We start from the raw sequence: 19,748 nt of genomic DNA, 5'->3' as shown, positions 1-19,748 counted from the left end.
GGGGGGGTTCACAATTATTTATCCACAAGGGGGCGCAACATCCGCATCCAGCCACCAATGATCTGCCTTGATTTCACAACACCAGCGGAAAACAAATTCACTGTGCCGCCCTACACGTCCGCGAAAAGCAAATCGTGCGTTGTCGACTTCATGCTTCTTGCTAAAGTCAAAACCCAAACTGCAGATTGTCTTCACTTTTATTTGCTTTGAGAGGCAGCAAGCGTTTTTTTTTTTTTTTTTGTTTTGTTTTTTAAAATTAACCCTTCGAGGGACAGCGGTTAACACAGTGGACAGCTCATCATGTTATCAGGTTACAGGGTGCATGAAAGGGTTAAATTGAGCAATAATTGAAAAGCTGTTTTTCTTGACTTCACATGGGAAAACCAAATTATCAATTTGTTGTGTATACTGTATGTAATAATATTGCTGAGGTCATTATACTGCCCTTTTATACCGTTTCGCCCTCTGAGGGGAAACCATGACGTCCACGATCAAAAATGTAACACTTCAGATCGGCCAATGGAAATCATTTCAAAACTTTCCCCGCCTTTAATGTGACTTCTAACCTCTCCAATTAACGCAAAACAAAGGAAATGTGTTTTGAGAGGGGAAGTCAAAATAAACCACAGGCTCTGTGGTTGCACAAGTGTACACACCCTTCTTTAACTGGCTACGACGCTGTGTTTGCAATTTCACGTGACATTTGACCTCGTGTAGAATGGAAGTCAGCACTCCTGCCACCATTCAAAGTGCCGATGATTAACGCAAAATAATATTCAGATGTTCTAGTAGGCTTTTCCTGGAATTATTTTGCCTTCTAGTCCTATAGGTAGGTAGGTAGGGAGGTGGATGGATGGATGGAGGGATACTCATAATTAAAAAGTCCAAATTAACTCAGTCAATATCTGTCCACCCATCCATAGTTTGGTCTTTGGATTGACGATTTATCCATCATCTATCTACCTACCTACCTAGTGCAACAACTTCTCTTTCCATTAGAAACCCCCCCCCCCCTTTTTGTACCATGTGACGAGTGTATTTTTGTTTTATTCCCACAGGTCACGTTAAGTTAATTTTCGCTTTTTTGTAAGTGTGAACTGCACTCTACACACACACACACACACACACACACACACACACACACACACACACACCACCGCCGATAAGTTGTTCCTGGCAGTCCGGGCTCGCGGATGTTTTCAGAATATTCCCAGTCGTGTCCGCGGCCGTCGCGCTTGATGATCAAAACACGCGTCACCCCCCCCCCTCCCACCACCCCCGGCTCTCACCCCCTTATTCCCACTTGTTTACTCCCATTTCGATGTGCGCAACAGCACCTGGAATGCGGACACTGGTGGCGAACGAGAGAACGAACACGTAATATCCCCCAAACCCCGCGTGGGGAGAACGAGTTGCGAACGCGTTTTACGCACAACCAAAGCCAAAGTAAAAAAAAAAAAAAAAAAGCACCACTGACAACGTAAGCCCCGAACGCACCTGCGGCAGAAACGCACATGCAGCCGCCTGGCGCACATCAGCGAGGAGAAATAACTTCACTCACACTCCAAAAAGGCGCTGCTCCGGGACTGCGATGTTTCCTCCGTCAATTTGTTTTTACGGCGCGTCACAGCTGCTGGCAGGTGGATTGTATAACCGACAAGTCCGAATCCAGCGTTCCGGATCCTCGTTCCCTTCTGTCGTGAAATGACTCCGCGTTATTCTTTTTTGGGTTGTTTTTTTTTTTTTTAATTCCTCTTCGGAGCCCAAGAAGAAGAAGTAGCCTCGCTCCCTCGCTCGCAGTGTTCCTGCCCGGTCATGATATCATGTCCATGTGACACGCTCGGGCCTCCGTCAATGGCAACTTAAAGGGACCTCCCACGTGATGGCTTCTCGCGAACAGGGGTATTAAAAAAAAAAAAAAAAAAAGAAAGAAACTCTGACAGCACCTGGGCCGGGGGGGGGCGGCGAGGGGGGGCTGTGCTTTTACCAGAAAGATGATGACGATCTTGTGGTGATGTCACCGGGAGCCATTGCAAATATATGACGATGTTTATAATGACGACGACGATGATGATGATGATGATTAGGAATGGATTGAGCTGATTATCGACATGGAAAGAAAACATGGTGGTTTTAATGACGCCAGAAGAAAAATCTTATAAGATTCTTTGCCCACTAACAATTACGACGCATAATAATTGATACATAAACATTTATAAATAAGATTTCGTAATTACGTCTACTATTCTAATTATTGACCTTGAGACTGCTAACTCCACCATTAACAAAATAGCAAGTTATAATTATTGAAGAGATGTTATAATAGTATCCTATTACTGCTTTTAAAAGTACTAATGATTCCCATGATGACTAAAGATCATTATACAAATAATTAGAAATATTTATTAATTATTATGGCTACTCAATAAACCCTGGTTCTGCTCATTTGGGACACTTTTCACTTTCCTAATACTGAAGCAACGATGCCCTGGCATTGCCTCACGACACTGCCTTTTCACGTATCTCCTGTTTCCATTCATTCAAACAGTACATCTATTCACATCTGTTGCTAAAGACCTTCTCTTGAGTGTAGCAAGAGTGTCATAAATCATAAATCTCCTCCTTCGGCTGCCATATATAACCTCTCCTGCTGGGCAAAAAAAAAAATGGAACGATGCTGTCACCGCATCTGCCTCACAGATTCATTTCCTCCAATAGCTTCAAAAATAAATAAGTAATCCACCGATTATTCACATGCAAATTTGTGACATTGCATTTTGTATTTATTATTACTCATGAGTAATACGCATCCAATACTCTGTTGTTTTGGCTAGGTGCCATACATCCCATTATAGAACATTCAATAATACATGCATTGCAAATATGTTATTGTAAATGATATATCTCCATTCAAGTAAACAGGGACTTTACTTCACATATAAGCCTGGCGTGACTGCACTGCACTGTATAGATATATTAATGACACATATATTGTGGATCAATTTTCCCAACAGCATACAATCAAACAAAACAATTGTTAAGAGGTGGCAAGATAGAATTTCAGGGCTAGATCGGATTAAAGTGATGCTTTATTTAATGTACATGAGGAGGCCTGGGCACGCCTCCGAGAAGAACTGGTGCAGGGGTGGGGGACTCGAGCGTTGCGGGAGATGAGTCGTGCCTCGGAGTACAATAAGATGATGTAGAAGAGAGCCATTTAACGGGAATAGAGTTATTAGTCATCCGATGATGCATCTGCAGTGTTTGTGTCCACCGACTCGATGTTTCAAGAAAAGACTGAGATCACTCTGAAAGTTGTTTTCCAAAAGTATTATTTTTTGAATATCAAAATTGCTTGCATGTACGGTGAGGGGCAACATGGCGCAATGACAGTACATTTACGTGACTTATGTATAAGCTTTACAACTCGTCTGACAAAAAGAGAAACATTTTAGAGAAAGGAAATAAAAATAAACAACTGAGATAATGTTGCACAAGTGTGCACACCCTTTTAGAGGAAGGCAGGCAGGTCGGTAGGTACTGTTCTGTTTTTACTCGTGTAACTTAAGTGCTGTGTGGATGTAATTTATCTCAGGATGTGAACATTTATATGTTGAATGACTCGTGTGAGTATTCAACTTTTAGTTTGACCAAATTGCAGGCAGCGGTACGTCGTTTGTGTGTCTATGCTAATTTTTAACGCTGCTCGACGTACGTGACGCGTTGCCGTCGCCGCCATATTTGTAAGGGCAAGCCTGCTCGTCCTGTGAATGAAGGACGTGCGTTTTTTTGTATTAAAGCTCTATCACGTTCCAGAAATTCACACTTAACGCCAATATACACTTATTACATTATCCTATTTATTATGAGTGTCCATATGTAAGCTAAAGTCCTAACGTGTGTATAATAAAACGATTTGATTGTGAAGTAAAAATATGGATCTGTTGTTCTTCAGGAGGTTGTTTTAAGAGATGCTAAAGAATTTAAATGTATTAAATATAATCAACCTGATGCATATTGTGTGAAACGAAAAAAATATGCCGTGTGTCTTTTAGGTCGAGCGCGTCTCTTCCTTAGCTCCCCCCCTCGCTTATTTTTTTTTTCCTTCCTGAAACAAGATGGCTGTCGTTCCAGAGAGCAGAGTTCTCACGTTCAGCGTTTTTAAATGGAGCTCGTACTCCTCCGCGTATTTACCAGAGTGAGTAATTTTCACATTCGTCTGCCTGCTCTGTGCATTTAGGCCCTTGTGATATCCTGTGAGCACCGACCTAGTAAGCTAACTGGCCTAGCCCCTCGTCTTAAATCCAAGCTAGTTAGCTTCGGCTAACGATGCTACCGACATTTTTAGAATGATTTATGGCAGGCACTCGTTCCAAATGATATTCTAGGTTAGTTTAGTCGGTTCTAGGACAATTAAATATTCACTCCGTGACACTGTCCAGCCAAATATTAGGTTTAACTCCCTTATTGCATTAAGTCCCCGTTTTATCGACATTGCAGTGTGTCAACGTATGCTGTACTATTATATCGTACTCTTTTTCTCTTTGACAGCATTTTCAATAAGTATCGATCGCAGTGTAATTGACAACAGAGGAAAAGGGCATGCAGGCCCAGCATAATGCACGACAGAACCATTTGAACTCAATAAAATGCATTGCGTTTACTTGGACTTCTCAGCTAATACAAAAGTGGTTACTTCAATGATACATTAGAAATTCAGTATTAATGCTATCTTATTGCTTCCTAAATGCAGAAGTGACTGATTTAAACATGCAAAAAAAAAAAAACAAACTAAAAAACAGCATGATAGTACTGTAATCGTACTTAATACGAAATTTGCTCCACATTAACACTGCGCTGAACTATAATATTTAAGAAAATAGAATTTAATGAGTGAAGCGTAAAAAAGACAAGCAGTTCTTAATGATTAAATGCAAATGGTTGAACTTAAAAGTTATAACAAAACTGTAGTTGGGCAGGGACTCATCTGCGGAATCACACTTTGGGAGTTATTAATCTATGACTTTATACGAATTAGCTGTGCTTATCCGTCACGGTTGCTCCTCACAGCTCGTGGGTGGGGGTTCAAATCCCGGTTGTGGAGTTTTCACATTCTGTCTGGCTTGCTCTCACATTCCAATACCTGCATGTGAAGGACAATTGCCATGAGGGCGTCTTTAATAAATGTAGCCCTGTTGTTAACGACTCTTTTGTGATTGTCGTCCCCATAAATGTGTATTTATTTTGTTGTATTAACTTGTCTTGTTTATTTAGGAACATTTTGGTGGACAAACCTAATGATCAGTCGTCTAGGTGGTCATCAGAGAGCAATTACCCTCCACAGGTAATTATGATGCTGCAACTTGTCTCTTTTTAACCATTGTTACGCAGAAAATTTGTCTTGTGCTTTTGTTTTTAAACTATTCACACTTAATTGTGAAAATATCTCTTGCGGCGTCTCCAATTGACCTCTTGAAATCTTCGTATTCAAATGCAACTGATTGAATTTAAGATGCTGTTCCTGCGTCTTGCAGTTTTTAATCTTGAAACTGGAGAGGCCGGCGATTGTTCAGAGCATCACCTTCGGCAAATACGAGAAAACGCACGTCTGCAACCTGAAGAAGTTCAAGGTGTTCGGTGGCATGAGCGAAGAAAACATGACTGAGCTTTTGTCCAGGTGAGCTTGATCTGCTTACAAATACCGGCGATACGAAAATGTTATTTATTGATGCTGAAAGGAAACATATTGTGCCATGCTTGTAATTCAAAACCCTGCATCTCAAATGAAGAAAAGAAAGCAAAATATGTCTCGTTTAACCGATTTTCCCAGCATGTGCGAGAACTCGGCACGTCCAAGAGTAGAAGTAGTGAAAGGGTGGCCTCTTTTTTTCTTCCCCTCTGCCAGTGGCCTTAAAAACGACTACAACAAGGAAACATTCACCTTAAAGCACAAGATCGACGAGCAGATGTTTCCCTGTAGATTTGTCAAAATAGGTGAGGAGCGGCTCACCCGGATGCAAATCTTAACGTTCGCTTTCTCGAGCTGTTTTGCCGGAGTTTTCCCTCCACTCTGCCCCTGCAGTGCCTCTGATGTCTTGGGGTCCGAGTTTTAACTTCAGCATCTGGTACATTGAGCTGCATGGGATCGAGGATCCGGATGTAGTGCAGCCCTGCCTTAACTGGTATAGCAAGGTAAGATGTGCGTTTGTTTTAAAAAATAATAAAATAAATAATAATAATAATAATAATAATAATAAGATTTTTGTCAAAGTCCCTCCCAAAAATTGTCTTTACTCACCTGAAGCAACGTGAATTAATTTAGTAGTCATTTTTATCCAATGGCTTTTGGTCTAGTGTAGAAAATGTCTTATTTATTTATTTATTTATTTTTTGGGTACATTTTTTAAAAAAATTCCCCCCTGCTTTTTTTGGGCCAACAAACGAACTCCGACTGAATCTCCAGCACCCTCTGTTGCTCTTTCCCAGTTACTACTTCCAAGTGGTTCCATCTCCTTTCCCGTCATTTGCGTCGACTTAACCACACAACAGTGTGCGTCCATCACGATCCAAAGAAAGAATTCCTGATCGACGGTCATTGACATGTTTGTCAGATTTTTTAATCAAACAATTGACGCGCCAATTTAAGTTGCACCCTAGCTGTTTTTTCTCCCATTCAGATGAGACGTGCGATAGCAACAATCGCTGTCAACGCCAGAGGGGTGTGGCCAGTGAGTGTCAAGTGTCCTTTTTATGCCCTTTGCAGTACAGAGAACAGGAAGCCATCCGCCTCTGCCTCAAACACTTCCGCCAGCACAACTACACGGAGGCCTTCGAGTCGCTGCAGAAGAAGACGCGCATAGCGCTCGAACATCCCATGCTCACTCACCTGCACGACCGGCTGGTGCTGCAAGGCGATTTCGACGCCTGCGAGGATCTCATTGACAAAGCCGTCCGAGGTCCGTCCCTCCCCCGCCCCGTTTCGGGGCCTCCCGTTTTTGTCCGGTTCTTGTGTGCGCTGATGCCGCTTCTCTCTTCGTAGACGGTTTGTTTAACCAGTATATCAGCCAGCAGGAGTACAAGCCCAGGTGGAGTCAGATCATCCCCAAATGCAACAAAGGTACAAGCGCCCAAGAAATCAACAGAGACGACATGAACAGTGAGGCCATCTATTCAAAGCGGGACTTCTCCAAAACATTTCAGGATCATGTCAAAAGCTTTGTCGCTAAAACAATGTCGCCTTCCTTTTTCTGCGTGTGTGTCGCTGAACCTTTAACCTCCCAACCCATTCCACGCCATTCCTTCCCGCTTTCCCAAAACCCCCGCCCCTGCATCTCATACTCACATGCCTTCTTTGTACCGGCCTTCCTCTGCTCTCTACAGCCGACGCCGACGACAACAGACCCGGGATGAGGGGAGGACATCAAATGGTCATTGACGTTCAGACCGGTGAGAACGCACGCACACACACAAGCAGTGTTTTGACTTGGCCGTTTCAACCAAGGCGAAGCTCTCTGACTCATTTCCTCCCCCGCACGACTCTTGCCACGCTTTATTTGTGTTAAATCAGAAGATTCCGTATCGGGTGGCCGCTGATGCGTCCTTCCCTGCTGGAAGTGTGCGTGCGAGTGAGTGACACGTTATTGTCTGCCGAGCCAAGAGAAGGGCTTTGTTTCAGAAAGGCACGCACTGACCTTTTGTGTTGTTTTCACGAAAGGATGTTTATACAAGAGTTACATTTTCATTTTTGGAAAATGGAGACGGCTCCGAGAGCATCACTTTAAATCGCCGTTCACAATTATTCCGCGGCCGTTTTTCCTCAACCGGCGGCATTCATGGAATTCCTGTTTATTCCCTCGCAAAGTTTTGCATCAACGTGACATGATGACAGATTGTGTCATACCGATCGATAAGAGAGTTGGAAATTGATCAAGCGTCATTTGTGTCCCGCAGAGACGGTCTACTTGTTTGGGGGCTGGGATGGCACGCAGGACCTTGCTGACTTCTGGGCTTACAGCGTTCAGGAGAACCAGTGGGTGTGCATCTCTCGGGATACTGAGAAAGAGGTAACGTGGCCAAAAAGCACGATGCTTCCAGTCGGGGATCCTGCGAACTGCAGCGGATCGAAGCAGCCTCTCACAAAAGTTAATCAGCCCGTGTTTTGACCAGAACGGCCCGAGTGCCCGTTCCTGCCATAAGATGTGCATCGACTCGCAGCGACGGCAGATCTACACGCTGGGCCGCTACCTGGACTCCAGCGTCAGGAACAGTAAGTCCCTCAAGAGTGACTTCTACCGCTACGACATCGACGTCAACACGTGGGCGCTCCTCAGCGAAGACACGGCGGCCGACGGGGGGCCCAAGCTTGTGTTCGACCATCAGGTAGCCAAAGTCTGCTCATTGTCACTGAAATACAAAAACAATTCTTGTAAATAATTACATTTCGACATGACTCAGTGAGCCCGATGTCATGTCGCTCCGCCTTTTTTGCCATCCCAACAGATGTGCATGGACTCGGAAAAGCACATGATCTACACGTTTGGCGGCCGCATCCTGACGTGCAACGGCAGCGTGGAGGACAGCCGCACGTCCGAGCCGCAGTTCAGTGGCCTTTACGCCTACCACTGCCAAGCGGCCACGTGGAGCCTCCTGCGGGAAGATTCGTGCAACGCCGGCCCCGAGGACATCCAGTCGCGCATCGGACACTGCATGCTCTTCCACACCGTGAGTATGCAAAATCCAATCGTCCTGCCCGATGAGCTTGTATCTGAACTCATTCACTCCCAAAGACGTTTTTAAACGTCTTTTCAGACTTGGTCCAGAATTGGCTGGTACGGAATGAGTTCATCACAGTTCCCTCCCCTCTCCCCCTCTCTCATTCTCAGAGAAACCGCTGTCTGTATGTGTTTGGGGGTCAGAGATCGAAGACCTACCTGAACGATTTCTTCAGCTACGATGTGGATGGAGACCACGTGGAGATCATATCTGACGGCACCAAGAAGGACTCGGGCATGGGTAAGACTTGAGTTGGGCGATATGGCCTGAAAAGGAAGTCCGAGATTTTTTTTTTTTTTCTTCTCCTCAGCAAGAATTAGTTTGAAAAATCGCCGCAAGAGAGGGCGGAAAAGTTGCTCACTTGGCAACGCTGACTGCTTTTGTAAAGTAGCACCTCTCTGTTCACAGCCGTTTGTTGTTGGGGGGGGGGCGGAGGGGCTTCGATGTCAAGATGGGCAAAAAAAAAAGTTATCCAGCCAAATATTAACTGCTAATATCTCTTAATCTCTCAGACTAAATACGCTGCGCAAAAGAGATGACAAATTGCCAGAGACATTGTGCAAATGCGTAAAACAACTGAAAGGGACGGACGGAAGGAAGGAAGTGGCCAGCACAAACAGTTGCTTCTTTGTATCTTGTAAATCTGTCTCTCTCTCGCTCTCGCTCTCATGTGAGTGAGTGAATGTGCAGCTCAGACAGCGGCGCTGTCGCATCGTCGTCGATGTGTGTCTGCAAAGCGAGCCTTTGTCCCCATTGATGAATATTTGCCAAAGTGCAGTCACTGTTGGCGTGATTGAATGAACCTCTGCTTTAGACCTTAAAAAAAAAGACTAGTTGTGAGTCCAACAACTCTTGTAAGCGTGTCAGTGCTGCTTTTTGATCAGTGCGTAAATAACTATTGGGGCCCTCAAAAAGGCTCCAAGATATGATGGCAATAAAGTATTTGGTTTGATGTCTTGTTGCGAAAGACGATTGACTGACTTGTATATTAAGAGCTGAGCTGTGGGGATTTCACCACGTATTAAGCGGTGGGGAGGAAATGAAAGTCGGGTTGAATTTGCATGCGGCGCACGCCAGTCTGGCCTGGTTGCCACGGCGACATACTGTTATGTTTTTTTTTTTTTTTTTTAATTCAGCGCTATTAATTCTGCTGCCGTGGTATTTCTCTCTCATGGTTTTATTTTGAATGGCTGAAATTAAGCTTTTGTTGAATAATGATTGTCGCCTCATTGCCCCCGCCACCCCCCCCAATCCCCCCCTAGTACCGATGACGGGCTTTACCCAGAGAGCCACCATCGACCCGGAGCTCAATGAGATCCACGTCCTGTCGGGCCTCAGCAAGGACAAAGACAAACGCGAGGAGAACGTCCGCAACTCCTTCTGGATCTATGACATCGCTCGCAACAACTGGTAGGGCACCCAGTGGAGGCGGAGCTAATGCGCACCAGAGAAGTAGGCACAGCCATGTGTGTGTACCGAATCGGCACTCACCATTTTTTTAATCACCGGTCGGGAAAGTACAAGCCGTCCTCAGTGTTCCAGCACGTTGATTTGAGCTGTTCTTGTTCTCCACGAGCCCAGTCAAACAGGCCAGTGAGATTTTTGGACGCGGATGTGCGCTCGTTACTTTTTTTGGTGCCTGCGTTGTCATTTATTTTCACAAAAGTGGATTTATAAAAGACATTTTTTTTTTTTTTTAATATTGTAATTTTTTTAGAGACACATGTACCCTTTATCCCTCCATTTAGTTTCTAATTGGGGGCATGACATCTCATTGAGGGACAACCACTATTTGCGGAACTCCAGTATTTGATGTCATTGTGGACAGGAAAAGTCGCCCTCTCATTAAAGCCTCCAAATGGGCTCGGCGCTGACGTTTTTACTGCCCATGTGGTGGCGGTGGCTATTCATAAGGTTTTCTTTTAAGCGTTCCCGGGAACAGTTATGCTAATGTCCTTCCTCTTCTATTTGTGCTGATGTCCAAGGTCCTGTGTGTATAAGAACGACCAGGCAGTGAAGGAAAACCCCAGCAAGGTCCCGCAGGAGGAGGAGCCGTGTCCGCGCTTCGCTCACCAGCTCGTTTACGACGAGATGCACAAGGTGGGGTGATTTATTTCGGACCTCATCGTCACAAACGTAACCACTGTGCACAATTTTGAACATGACGCATTATTGTTTTAAGAACAAGGAAGGGTTTCCTCACTGACACATTTTCAGAAAAGCCCTGGTATAAGATTGATTTTCTGGTTTAATTTCACTCTTGATAAGTTGTCAAGCGGAGACGCGTACTGATATGCAAAAAAAAAAAAAAAAAAGTAACTGTCTGGTTTCCCAGGTGCATTACCTGTTTGGCGGCAATCCAGGCAAGTCTTGCTCTCCCAAAATGCGTCTGGATGACTTCTGGTCCCTGAAACTCTGTCGGCCCTCCAAGGAGTACCTGCTGCGCCACTGCAGATATCTCATCAGGAAGTACAGGTCGGTGGCTGCCTGGCAGAGCTCCGCTGCCATCTAGTGACGATTTCTCAGAACCGCGGCACCGTCGATGTCTTTGTTGTGTGGCCAGGTTTGAAGAAAAAGCGCAATCGGAGCCACTGAGCGCGCTCAAATACCTGCAGGATGACCTGTCGCTCACGGTGGACCACACAGACCCCGAGGAGACCAAAGAGGTGCCGGATTCATCTTCTTTGCCTTTGCAGAGATATTTTTATTGTCACTTCAAACGCTGTTTGGATTTTGCTCTTGTGGGCGATGATAATTCCATGACAATTCATGTTGCGCTGTAGTTCCAGCTCCTGCCCTCAGCTCTGTTCAAGTCCAGCAATGACTTCATCCCTCTGGGTAATACTCCAGATTTTTTTTTCCCACATCCCTTGTTAGACTTTTGGCAATATTACTGTCTGAATAACACTCAGCACCACTTCCGTGACATCACGCAAATACGCTAGCACTTGACAGAAAATGGCGATTCGACTCACCTTCTCGATTAAATGTGCGGTAAATGTGAAATGTGCCTCAGGTTTCTCGGACGTGGACCAGACGTACGCCCAGCGCACGCAGCTCTTCGACACACTCGTAAACTTCTTCCCCGACAGCATGACGCCGCCGAAGGGCAACCTGGTGGACCTCATCACCCTTTAGCCCCTCCCCCTGTCCCCTCCCCCCCTGCCCTGCGACGCGTCACCGCCTCGCCCGCTGGACAAAAATGCAAAGAGGGAAAAAAAGGGCGCGAGAGACACCAGGTACTTTCCATTTCTAATATCATGCCCCCTCCCATCATTTTATGTCGCCATCTGCTGCTGCCACCTCGAGACTGAGACAATGTCTAGCTAACACTGTGTCGTACTTGAGTGGAATCGTGTATGCGTGCGTGTGACAACCAACTGCCAAACTTTTTTTTTTTTTCCTCTCCTGCCTCAGTCATTTGCATCCTCACTCTTAGCCAACCAGGCCCGATTTACTACGTTTGGGGTTCACATTTTTTAATTAATAGCACTCATTACAATACCAACACCGAGTATTCTGTGGTGGAGTAAAATACAGTTCTGCTCATAATTTTGTAGACCGCCTATCATGACAGAATCTGCGACAGTCCACTGGAACCCCCCCCCCCAAAAAAAAACTCTCTAAAAGGATTATCTAATCTATATGTACAGTTATTTAATAGTAGTGGTATGGTACGCGCGGGGTGCTGGAGCCTATCTCGGCGGACTACGCCCTTAACTGGTCGCCAGTCGGTTGCAGGGCACATATAAAGACAAACAACCATTCACACCCACATTCACACCGCTGCTGAATGGGAACCGATCCCACGGTCCCCGCACACAAGTGGGGCGAGTTTACCACTACGCCTTCAACAACTTGAAAAAAAAAAATGCAGTGAGAGCTAAGTTGGCAGCAATCCCAGTTCTCCTGCATTAAAAACAAAAAAAAAAAACAACACTATATTGTAACTGCTGCATTATTGTGTGCGTGCATGAGTGTGTTAGCCGTTAGCCGCATAGCATCAGCTTCCCGGTTGTGTTCGCGTCCCCACTCAAGACATGAAATGATCCGGTCGTGTCAATCTCACGTTTTGGTGGTATCGCAAAACAGAAAAGCACTGGGTGAATGAATGTTGATTTTTTGAGGGGGGAATTGAATTTGATTCGATTAGGGCATTTGTGCGACAATGGCCAATTTCTGTGGTTTTATCTTATTTTGAAAATTCATATTCCATATCGCAAATGTTTGGGTGTCATTTGCGCCGCAATTACCAGCGTAGTGGAAAATTTATCGAGAAAGACTTAAGATTCGTGCCCGTAGTTTTTGTGTGTCAGAATACGCCATTAACAGAGTTGTGGAGTGCAAATTAAATCTTTGTAATAATAGTAAGAAAACAAAACCATACCCCCGCGCCTCCCTCCCCTCCCTTTATGCTAGAAACACTTAAATAGAATTGTGTGGTGCTTTTCGGTGACACTTGAATTCGCTTGATGCGCATTGTGGTTTGGAATTGATCGCGTGTGCATTCGCATCATGAGAGGGAATTATAAAATGTAAAAAACGAATATTTGGGCCACGGTGAAAATAAAATGCAAGAAATAGTTTAGGAATTACTGCTACGAGAAAAAGAATTTGGATAGTAGGTGATCTTTTTTTTTTTTTTGCTAGCAAAAGTATACATTTTTGTCCTCTGACTTTATTATTGTAATATTCTGACTTCTCTTTAGAAAAGTACAACCCATGTTGTCCCCCCCCTTTTTTTTTTTTTTGCTGCCTTATTCTCTCATTAAAACTAAAAAACAATACGGACAATCCCTCCCACTCCTGAGGTCTGATAAATGATCATCTTAAATGAAAAGTTTTCAACATTTCAATATTATTGACTTCATATTTTAAAATGACACTTGTCAAATATTTAGTCAGGATTTTAAAACGATATCATTAAAATACGCCAAATTCATCAAAATTAAATTTCCTCCATCTGTATTTTGGACCCAGGAAAACAAAAAGTTTCTATTTTCCACAACGTTTAGACTTTTTCTTCTAATTCTATGACTTTATTCCCATTGCATATTTCAACGTGGCCCCGATAGTCCTTTCTCAGACTGGCATTGATGCGTACCGAATGGCGTTAAGTGCACCGCCATTGACGACTTGTCGTCATGACTCCAAATTATGTGAGCTGGTGATTCCACCGTGTGCTTCTTTTACCTGAACGCTGGTCATCATTTGTGTTGAACCAGGGCGTGTGTGTGTGTGTGTGTGTGTGTGTGTGTGTGTGTGTGTGTGTGTGTGTGTGTGTGTGCGTGTGTGTGTGTTGCCGTGTGTCTGGGAAGAGAAAAAATATCAAAAAAATAATAATAAAAAACAAAAGCACCTTTTGTTTCACACCGATGCCAAATATTACCGTTTGATTTCCTCCTCATTGTTCCCCCCATCATTATCTTTCGCGAGCCTTGGTTGGAAGTGTGGTGTTCCGAGTGTAAGTACTGTGAGCACTTCTCTGTGGAATGTGTAGAAAGCCTTGTAGTATTGCATTGTATGTAATGTAAATAATGAATAAAGATTGTATTTTCTTCAAGTTTTCTTATATTCTGACTTTTGACATGTTCTTTCTCCTTCTCTCTTGAGTACCTTTTTCAAAATGCACCATCACGCCTGTATGTAGGGGTGGGGGGGGGGTGAAAAAAAAACCTCAAACTTTATTTGCAAAAGGTAGTGACAACGATTTACAACTTCCAGTGTGTCAGACCCCTGTTGTTCACTTGTATCAGCAAACCAACCATAAATACAAAAAAGTACAAATACCAAGAACAAACTTTGGTGGTACATCAAAGACACAAAAACAAAACAAAAAACCGTCAGTTTAGAGATGAATTAACAGATGTGGTAATCTCCTGCATATTCTCAGTTCACTATTCACAAAATCACCTGCTTGGTTTTTTTTCTGGAAATTTTATGCAGTTAGTTTTTGGGTGTTCTTTCTGAAACGCCACAAGATGGCGCCAAAGCCACGCCCGAATACGAAAGTCTCAAGGAAGGATCCCGAATTGATACATTTCGACTGAGACAAGCTGTGTCTTGTCAGAGAGGAAGTGTTTTTTTTCCCTTTCTTCAAATGTAATCATAATTACGCCATTTATTTTTAAGGATAATATGATAAACCATTTTGTCATGCTAAGGGTATATGTACAGTTGAAATTATTACGAAATAGTGGGGAATTATTGTATTTTCAAGTTGAATATATATTTATTGTTTGACTCAACGGGGAAGCAAACCATTTGAATACATTCAAACAAATGTGCTCAGGTCAAAAAAAATGACTTGAACCGTCCAGCATCGGCAATAAGACTAATGATGATAAAAATACTAAAGATATTTACAGTGTTTCAGCCAGAAGAAGCTTTTAGTCGGGCCGTAAAATTTTATACAGAGTTCAAGGCTCTGATTTTCATCAGTACAGTTTCATCAAGTACAGTGGTGCTTCGAGATACAAGTTCAATTTGTTCCATTGAAGTGAATGGAAATGCCATTGCATTCCACCCTACCCTACGCCCCCCCCTCAAAAGAAAAGCCAGACAGTTTTGTAAAAACATGCAGCAATGACAACGAAACCGAATCTAAAGAATTTTTTTGCTTCCATTCAATGAACATTCTGGCATTGCTGCTGTGCTTCCCCTGGCCGCATGGGGGCAGTATAATACCAACCGGCTCAAGGCACCACTGTATCGTTTGAATCCAAAACGTTAAGAGTGTCTGTGAACTGTTTATCTGTGGGCCTATAAAAAGCGGCTGTGTGTACAAAGAGTATATTGAACATGGATATAAAACCCTTTTGTAAAGGCACCGTGTGCAAACCTCACTTGTGTTTATATGCTGAAGTCAGGCAATCAAAGCAGTTTGGTATGGCGACCCAATCCGCACTCCCTGTTTTATTGGGCTTGGGGTGAAATGTTGACTCCATGCCGGGCTTGTACTCCCTTACAGGTGCGTGTCCTCCTCGTCGGGGACGTCCTCCTTGAGCAGGTTGTCGATGGGCACGATCCAGCCGCCGTCGTTGAACTCGCCGTTGAGGACCAGTTTCTTTTCCTGCATCTCCGGCTGCACCTCCATCACCTCCAGCGTGGGGTTGTCGTGGTAACCGTTCTCCACTGTGTGCAGCTCCTCGGTCAAGTGTTGCTGGTGAGTTTCAAAAGACATTTTTCAACCAGATAACAACTCACACAACCAAAACAGATTTTTTGCTTGCCATTGAGAAATGGTGATGCTTTTGTGGCCAACACATTTTTCCGAAGGTTGCTCGGTTCGCATACCTTTCCGACAAATGTCCCGCCTACCTGGTTCTCACTGTAAGGCTTGCGGTGGTGGGACGCGCACACGGCCAGGATGATGATCATAATCAGCAGAGCGCCGCACGACGCCAAAATGGCAATCAGGGTTTTGTTGTCGGTCGGCTTCTTCAAGTGGGCGACAAAAGAAGAATCCAGTTGGGAATGTTAGGGGCATGTCCAAACTAAAATGTGCGTTTTCTCTTTCAGTACCCAACCCACCTTTGTTATTTCTTCATAATACTGAGTTGCCAGGGCTGTTTTCACTGTAACAGACAAAAAAAGGGTTTAGACACTATTTATTGACTGTTTTGCGCAAATTCGGAGCCCCCAGGGGGTATTTATTCCATTTGTGAGGCGTAATTTGACCGTAGCGTGGCTAAGCAATTTGGATAATGGCTGGATGGAGGCAAGCCGTACCTTTGCCGTTGATCTCCACGCAGTCGAACACAAGTTTGCCTTTGTGGTGGCGCCACGTTAGCGTGCAGTTTCCGTCCTTCAGGTTACCCATGAGGCGCCTGCAGACCTCCACCAGGTCTTTCTCCTCCTCTTTCTAAATGAGCGCAGTTTGGGAAATGGTTGTCGAGATGCACAGGTGGGGGGATGGATGAAGTGGGAATGAATTGTCATGAATTGGGAGCGGACAGCAAGTGTTTACATGCACCTGACATATTGAACAACAATCCCTACCTCTTGTCCATTGTTCAGCGAGTACTAGAGATGATGAGAGGAAAAAAAAAATACATTATTGTTAGTCAAATGCGGTTCTCATTTAGTTTACAATTTTTTGTTTTAACCTTGACAACAAAAAAAATGTTTTTTTTTTAAATTTTCCCCCTTTACTAACTGCCCCATCTTACCGAAAACTTCTTTGGATAAGCAGGAGCTGTTTTCGTGGTTGTGGTGATGATTTCCGTGGACGTGGCGCCAGGGGTCGCGCTTGTGGTTACAGTAACGGAGGGGGCGGTGGAGGGCAAGATGGGCGACTTTGTGGTGGTCTGCTCCCTCACCGTTGCTTTGGTGGTCCCTGAAGTCGCTGTCTGCTGTTGGGGGCTCATCGCTGTGGTTGTCACTATAGCATGAATACGTTGACTTGGATTTAAACGGCCTCCTAATACCGTATTGGCCCGAATATAAGACTGTGTTTTTTGCATTGAAATAAGACTGAAAAAGTGGGGGTCGTCTTCTATTCGGGGTCTAGATATTATACCCATTCACGACACTAGATGGCGTCAGATATCAATCCAGCGAATGCTGAACTTGACTCCCCAGGCCAAAGTGAACCCCTGTCACGAAGAATAAAAATAAAAATAGCGGTAGCACGAAGAAGAAAAATAAAAAATAGCGGTAAGAAAGAAAAGAGAAGAAAATAATAGAAGAGAAAACAGAAAATGGAGAAACGTAGCGACAATCTGGGGAAAAGTGAGTCCAAGATTGGCCAGGTTAACCTGCAGCTGAGGAGAAGTTATGATGTAATTTACATTTCAAAAACCAGAAGCCATTCATTTACGAATGTGATTGCACTTTAGTTTACATATTTAGTTCAGATATTAAGATTTGAATGAGGCAAAATAACATGCTTTTTCTCTCAAATATATTGTTATAATCATTTGTTTCAGATGTACTGTAATTATTTTCTGTGTAAAAATTAATTTGGTGTTCAAAAAGTCTTTTTTCAAACTTGAGTCTTGAAAAAGAGGGGGTCGTCTTATAATCAGGGCCGTCTTATATTCAGGCCAATACGGTATGTTTCCTGATAACTCTTGCAGTGGATTTGGCAACCCCCCCAAAAAAAAACCTTTACAAGTCAAAATATGACCTTATAGTGGCCTTACCTGCTTTCACATCCTGTTGCGTTGTCTTGACGACGACGACAGTCTGCGTGACGGGCTGATGATTCGCCGTAGTGCCGACTGTGGACACTTTGCTTGTCGGTGCGCCGGTGACGACGTCAAGGTTTTTCTTGCTCTGGGTGGGTGCTTGCGTGCTGCCCACCGTCGTGACCGGAAGGGTGGCTTTCGATGTGACCGTCGTGATAATTGAGGCGAGCGTCGCACTCTTAACAGTAGGTGGCGTGCTCGAGGCGCCGGCATCAACTGGGCTATCCGTTTTCTGCTGATGCGGCGGTATCGGGGCCGCCGTTACCTTGGTGGTGGGCGCCGTATTGACGCGAGGTAAGGTGACCGCTGGTAACGCCGTTGTGGCCTGCGTCACCTTACCTGCGTCGCCAGTTGTCGTCGCAAGAGTTTGTGGTTTGTCAGTATCGGGCTCGACTCCGGTCTGTATTGTAGATATTTTGGCAACGGTTTCCGCTTTGACGGGCGTAGCAATCACTCCTTCCGTGGGAGGGTTCTTCGCCACGGTGACTCCGGTCACTGCAGTCGTGTTGTCTGAGCGCGCTTTGTGACAGAAAAGACCTAAAAATAGACGACATCATACGGGCTAATGAGCCACAAACAAAAGCACGTTCCAATATCAAATCAGAACGAATATTTCCATTCAACGCCTCAGCCATCCATCTTCCTCTGTCGCTCTATTTATAGTGACCGGGCCAGGATGTTGGACACAATTGACTTGGAAGCACCACACCTCCCCAGTCCACTGCCTTTTGCGCATATACATATGCGTGTGTGTTTGTGCGGAGCAGAGGACAATCCACGTCTGCACTACAATGGCGTCTGGCTCCACCACCTCTGTGCATTGTGACCTCCGCCCATCTATTGTATGCGAGCCCGCGCACAAAGCCATTGATGTCATACATGACATATTACAGCACAATTAGCCCATGATGAATGACATTCACCGCCGATGATGTCATCACCTTAACTCCCGATCTTCAAGAACTGTGTCGTACAACGCACCATTGAAACCTTCTAACTCCCAAAAGCAGAGCTTTTTTTTTTTTTTTTTTAAACGAGAAGCTCCTGAGGCTACGTATTCCCCAGCCTGCGAATCCATCATCGCGGCGAAGGCGGGAGGGCGGGGTCATGAGTGCGCTGATAAGTGTGTGTTCTGGTCAAGTGGTGGCTGGTAGAGGCAGGCACAAGAACATCACTTCAAGTAATACTTTCACTTAAGGGAGACAGATGCTCACTGAAACATCCATGTCATTTTCCCCCGCGCTCTCCTCCTTCCCGAAATTGCCTCGCCCCCCCGACCCTCAGCTGTCACCGCCACATCTGTTTCTTTGTAGGCGACAACGCCCCCTGATCCCGCCACTATCTCCAGCAAGGTTGTTTTTACCTCACCCCACACATTCCTCTTGATGGAGGTCACCGGCGGGCCATCAGATTTCCTTGTACAAATAGAAACGGCGTGGTCAAAAAGGTGTGAGTTCAAGGCACTAAAACACCCTCGCGTGGGACCCTCATGCTAAATCCGTCTCCCTCTAAAAACAAAGTCAGGCTAATAGAAATATTTTATTTTCATTCAAATACTACGAAAGCTATCTTGGGGTGTTGTATTCTACCCACCCTGTTGGGTTACTTGAGAGCTCGGTAGGTCAGATTTTAATGACGAGCACGATGCCAAGGTTGAACTGATAAAAAGTGAGTGTTTGTGTTTCGACAATCTTAGCTAACGGCTAGATGGAGGAAGTACGTGGTAGCGGAAAGCTTTTATCAGGAACCCCCCCCCCCCCCCCAAAACAAAAAAAAAAAAAAGGA

At 44.6% G+C, this 19,748-nt stretch overlaps 2 protein-coding genes and 1 long non-coding RNA gene across 6 annotated transcripts in view; 1 reads left to right on the top strand and 2 right to left on the bottom strand.

Annotated features, from left to right (window-relative positions):
* Positions 1 to 1,876, bottom strand: part of LOC109513581 (uncharacterized) — a 26,004-nt gene extending 24,128 nt beyond the window's left edge. Inside the window, exon 1 of one of the 2 annotated variants that reach the window (XR_002167805.1) lies at positions 1,562 to 1,876. This is a non-coding gene — a long non-coding RNA (uncharacterized LOC109513581). The remainder of the gene's footprint in view (positions 1 to 1,561) is intronic. The other variant, XR_002167806.1, reaches the window with a different exon arrangement.
* Positions 1,877 to 4,032: 2,156 nt separating this feature from the next.
* On the top strand, positions 4,033 to 12,785 carry mkln1 (muskelin 1, intracellular mediator containing kelch motifs). 2 transcript variants are annotated; one of them, XM_019866126.1, is made up of 18 exons: positions 4,033 to 4,198; positions 5,275 to 5,344; positions 5,535 to 5,677; positions 5,906 to 5,994; positions 6,083 to 6,192; positions 6,764 to 6,956; positions 7,040 to 7,117; positions 7,381 to 7,446; positions 7,951 to 8,063; positions 8,167 to 8,379; positions 8,500 to 8,721; positions 8,883 to 9,012; positions 10,035 to 10,182; positions 10,758 to 10,872; positions 11,108 to 11,247; positions 11,336 to 11,438; positions 11,556 to 11,610; positions 11,789 to 12,785. In XM_019866126.1, exons 1-18 carry the CDS (start codon positions 4,119 to 4,121, stop codon positions 11,908 to 11,910), a joined length of 2,190 nt encoding a protein of 729 aa, XP_019721685.1. In that variant the 5' UTR covers positions 4,033 to 4,118; the 3' UTR covers positions 11,911 to 12,785. The 2 variants fall into 2 exon arrangements, with proteins under 2 accessions (XP_019721685.1, XP_019721684.1); XM_019866125.1 differs by having other exon boundaries at positions 4,035 to 4,198; positions 7,040 to 7,156.
* A 1,644-nt stretch (positions 12,786 to 14,429) lies between these two features.
* The window catches only part of podxl (podocalyxin-like), a 10,295-nt gene continuing 4,976 nt past the window's right edge, over positions 14,430 to 19,748 (bottom strand). Inside the window, exons 2-8 of one of the 2 annotated variants that reach the window (XM_019866129.1) lie at positions 17,919 to 18,500; positions 16,944 to 17,155; positions 16,774 to 16,797; positions 16,504 to 16,636; positions 16,306 to 16,349; positions 16,093 to 16,209; positions 14,430 to 15,934 (exon numbers count right to left, since the gene is read on the bottom strand). In XM_019866129.1, the coding sequence (XP_019721688.1) occupies positions 15,737 to 15,934; positions 16,093 to 16,209; positions 16,306 to 16,349; positions 16,504 to 16,636; positions 16,774 to 16,797; positions 16,944 to 17,155; positions 17,919 to 18,500 (1,310 nt within the window). In that variant the 3' untranslated portion in view covers positions 14,430 to 15,736. Of the gene's footprint in view, positions 15,935 to 16,092; positions 16,213 to 16,305; positions 16,350 to 16,503; positions 16,637 to 16,773; positions 16,798 to 16,943; positions 17,156 to 17,918; positions 18,501 to 19,748 lie in introns of both variants that reach the window. The other variant, XM_019866128.1, reaches the window with a different exon arrangement.

Source organism: Hippocampus comes, unplaced genomic scaffold (genome assembly GCF_001891065.2).
Source record: "Hippocampus comes isolate QL1 unplaced genomic scaffold, H_comes_QL1_v1.1 scaffold50, whole genome shotgun sequence".
Taxonomy (NCBI): Eukaryota; Metazoa; Chordata; class Actinopteri; order Syngnathiformes; family Syngnathidae; genus Hippocampus; species Hippocampus comes.
The sequence above is the reverse complement of the archived record's forward strand: the minus strand, read 5'-3'. Positions and strand labels throughout refer to the sequence as shown.

What these genes read in the sequence shown, in the direction of transcription:
- mkln1 (XM_019866125.1), top strand. Translation starts at nt 4,119, where the DNA reads ATGGCTGTCGTTCCAGAGAGCAGAGTTCTCACGTTCAGCGTTTTTAAA. An exon ending in GGTCATTGACGTTCAGACCG is followed by an intron (nt 7,447 to 7,950) that starts GTGAGAACGCAC and finishes TGTGTCCCGCAG; the next exon opens with AGACGGTCTACTTGTTTGGG. An exon ending in TATCTCATCAGGAAGTACAG is followed by an intron (nt 11,248 to 11,335) that starts GTCGGTGGCTGC and finishes TTGTGTGGCCAG; the next exon opens with GTTTGAAGAAAAAGCGCAAT.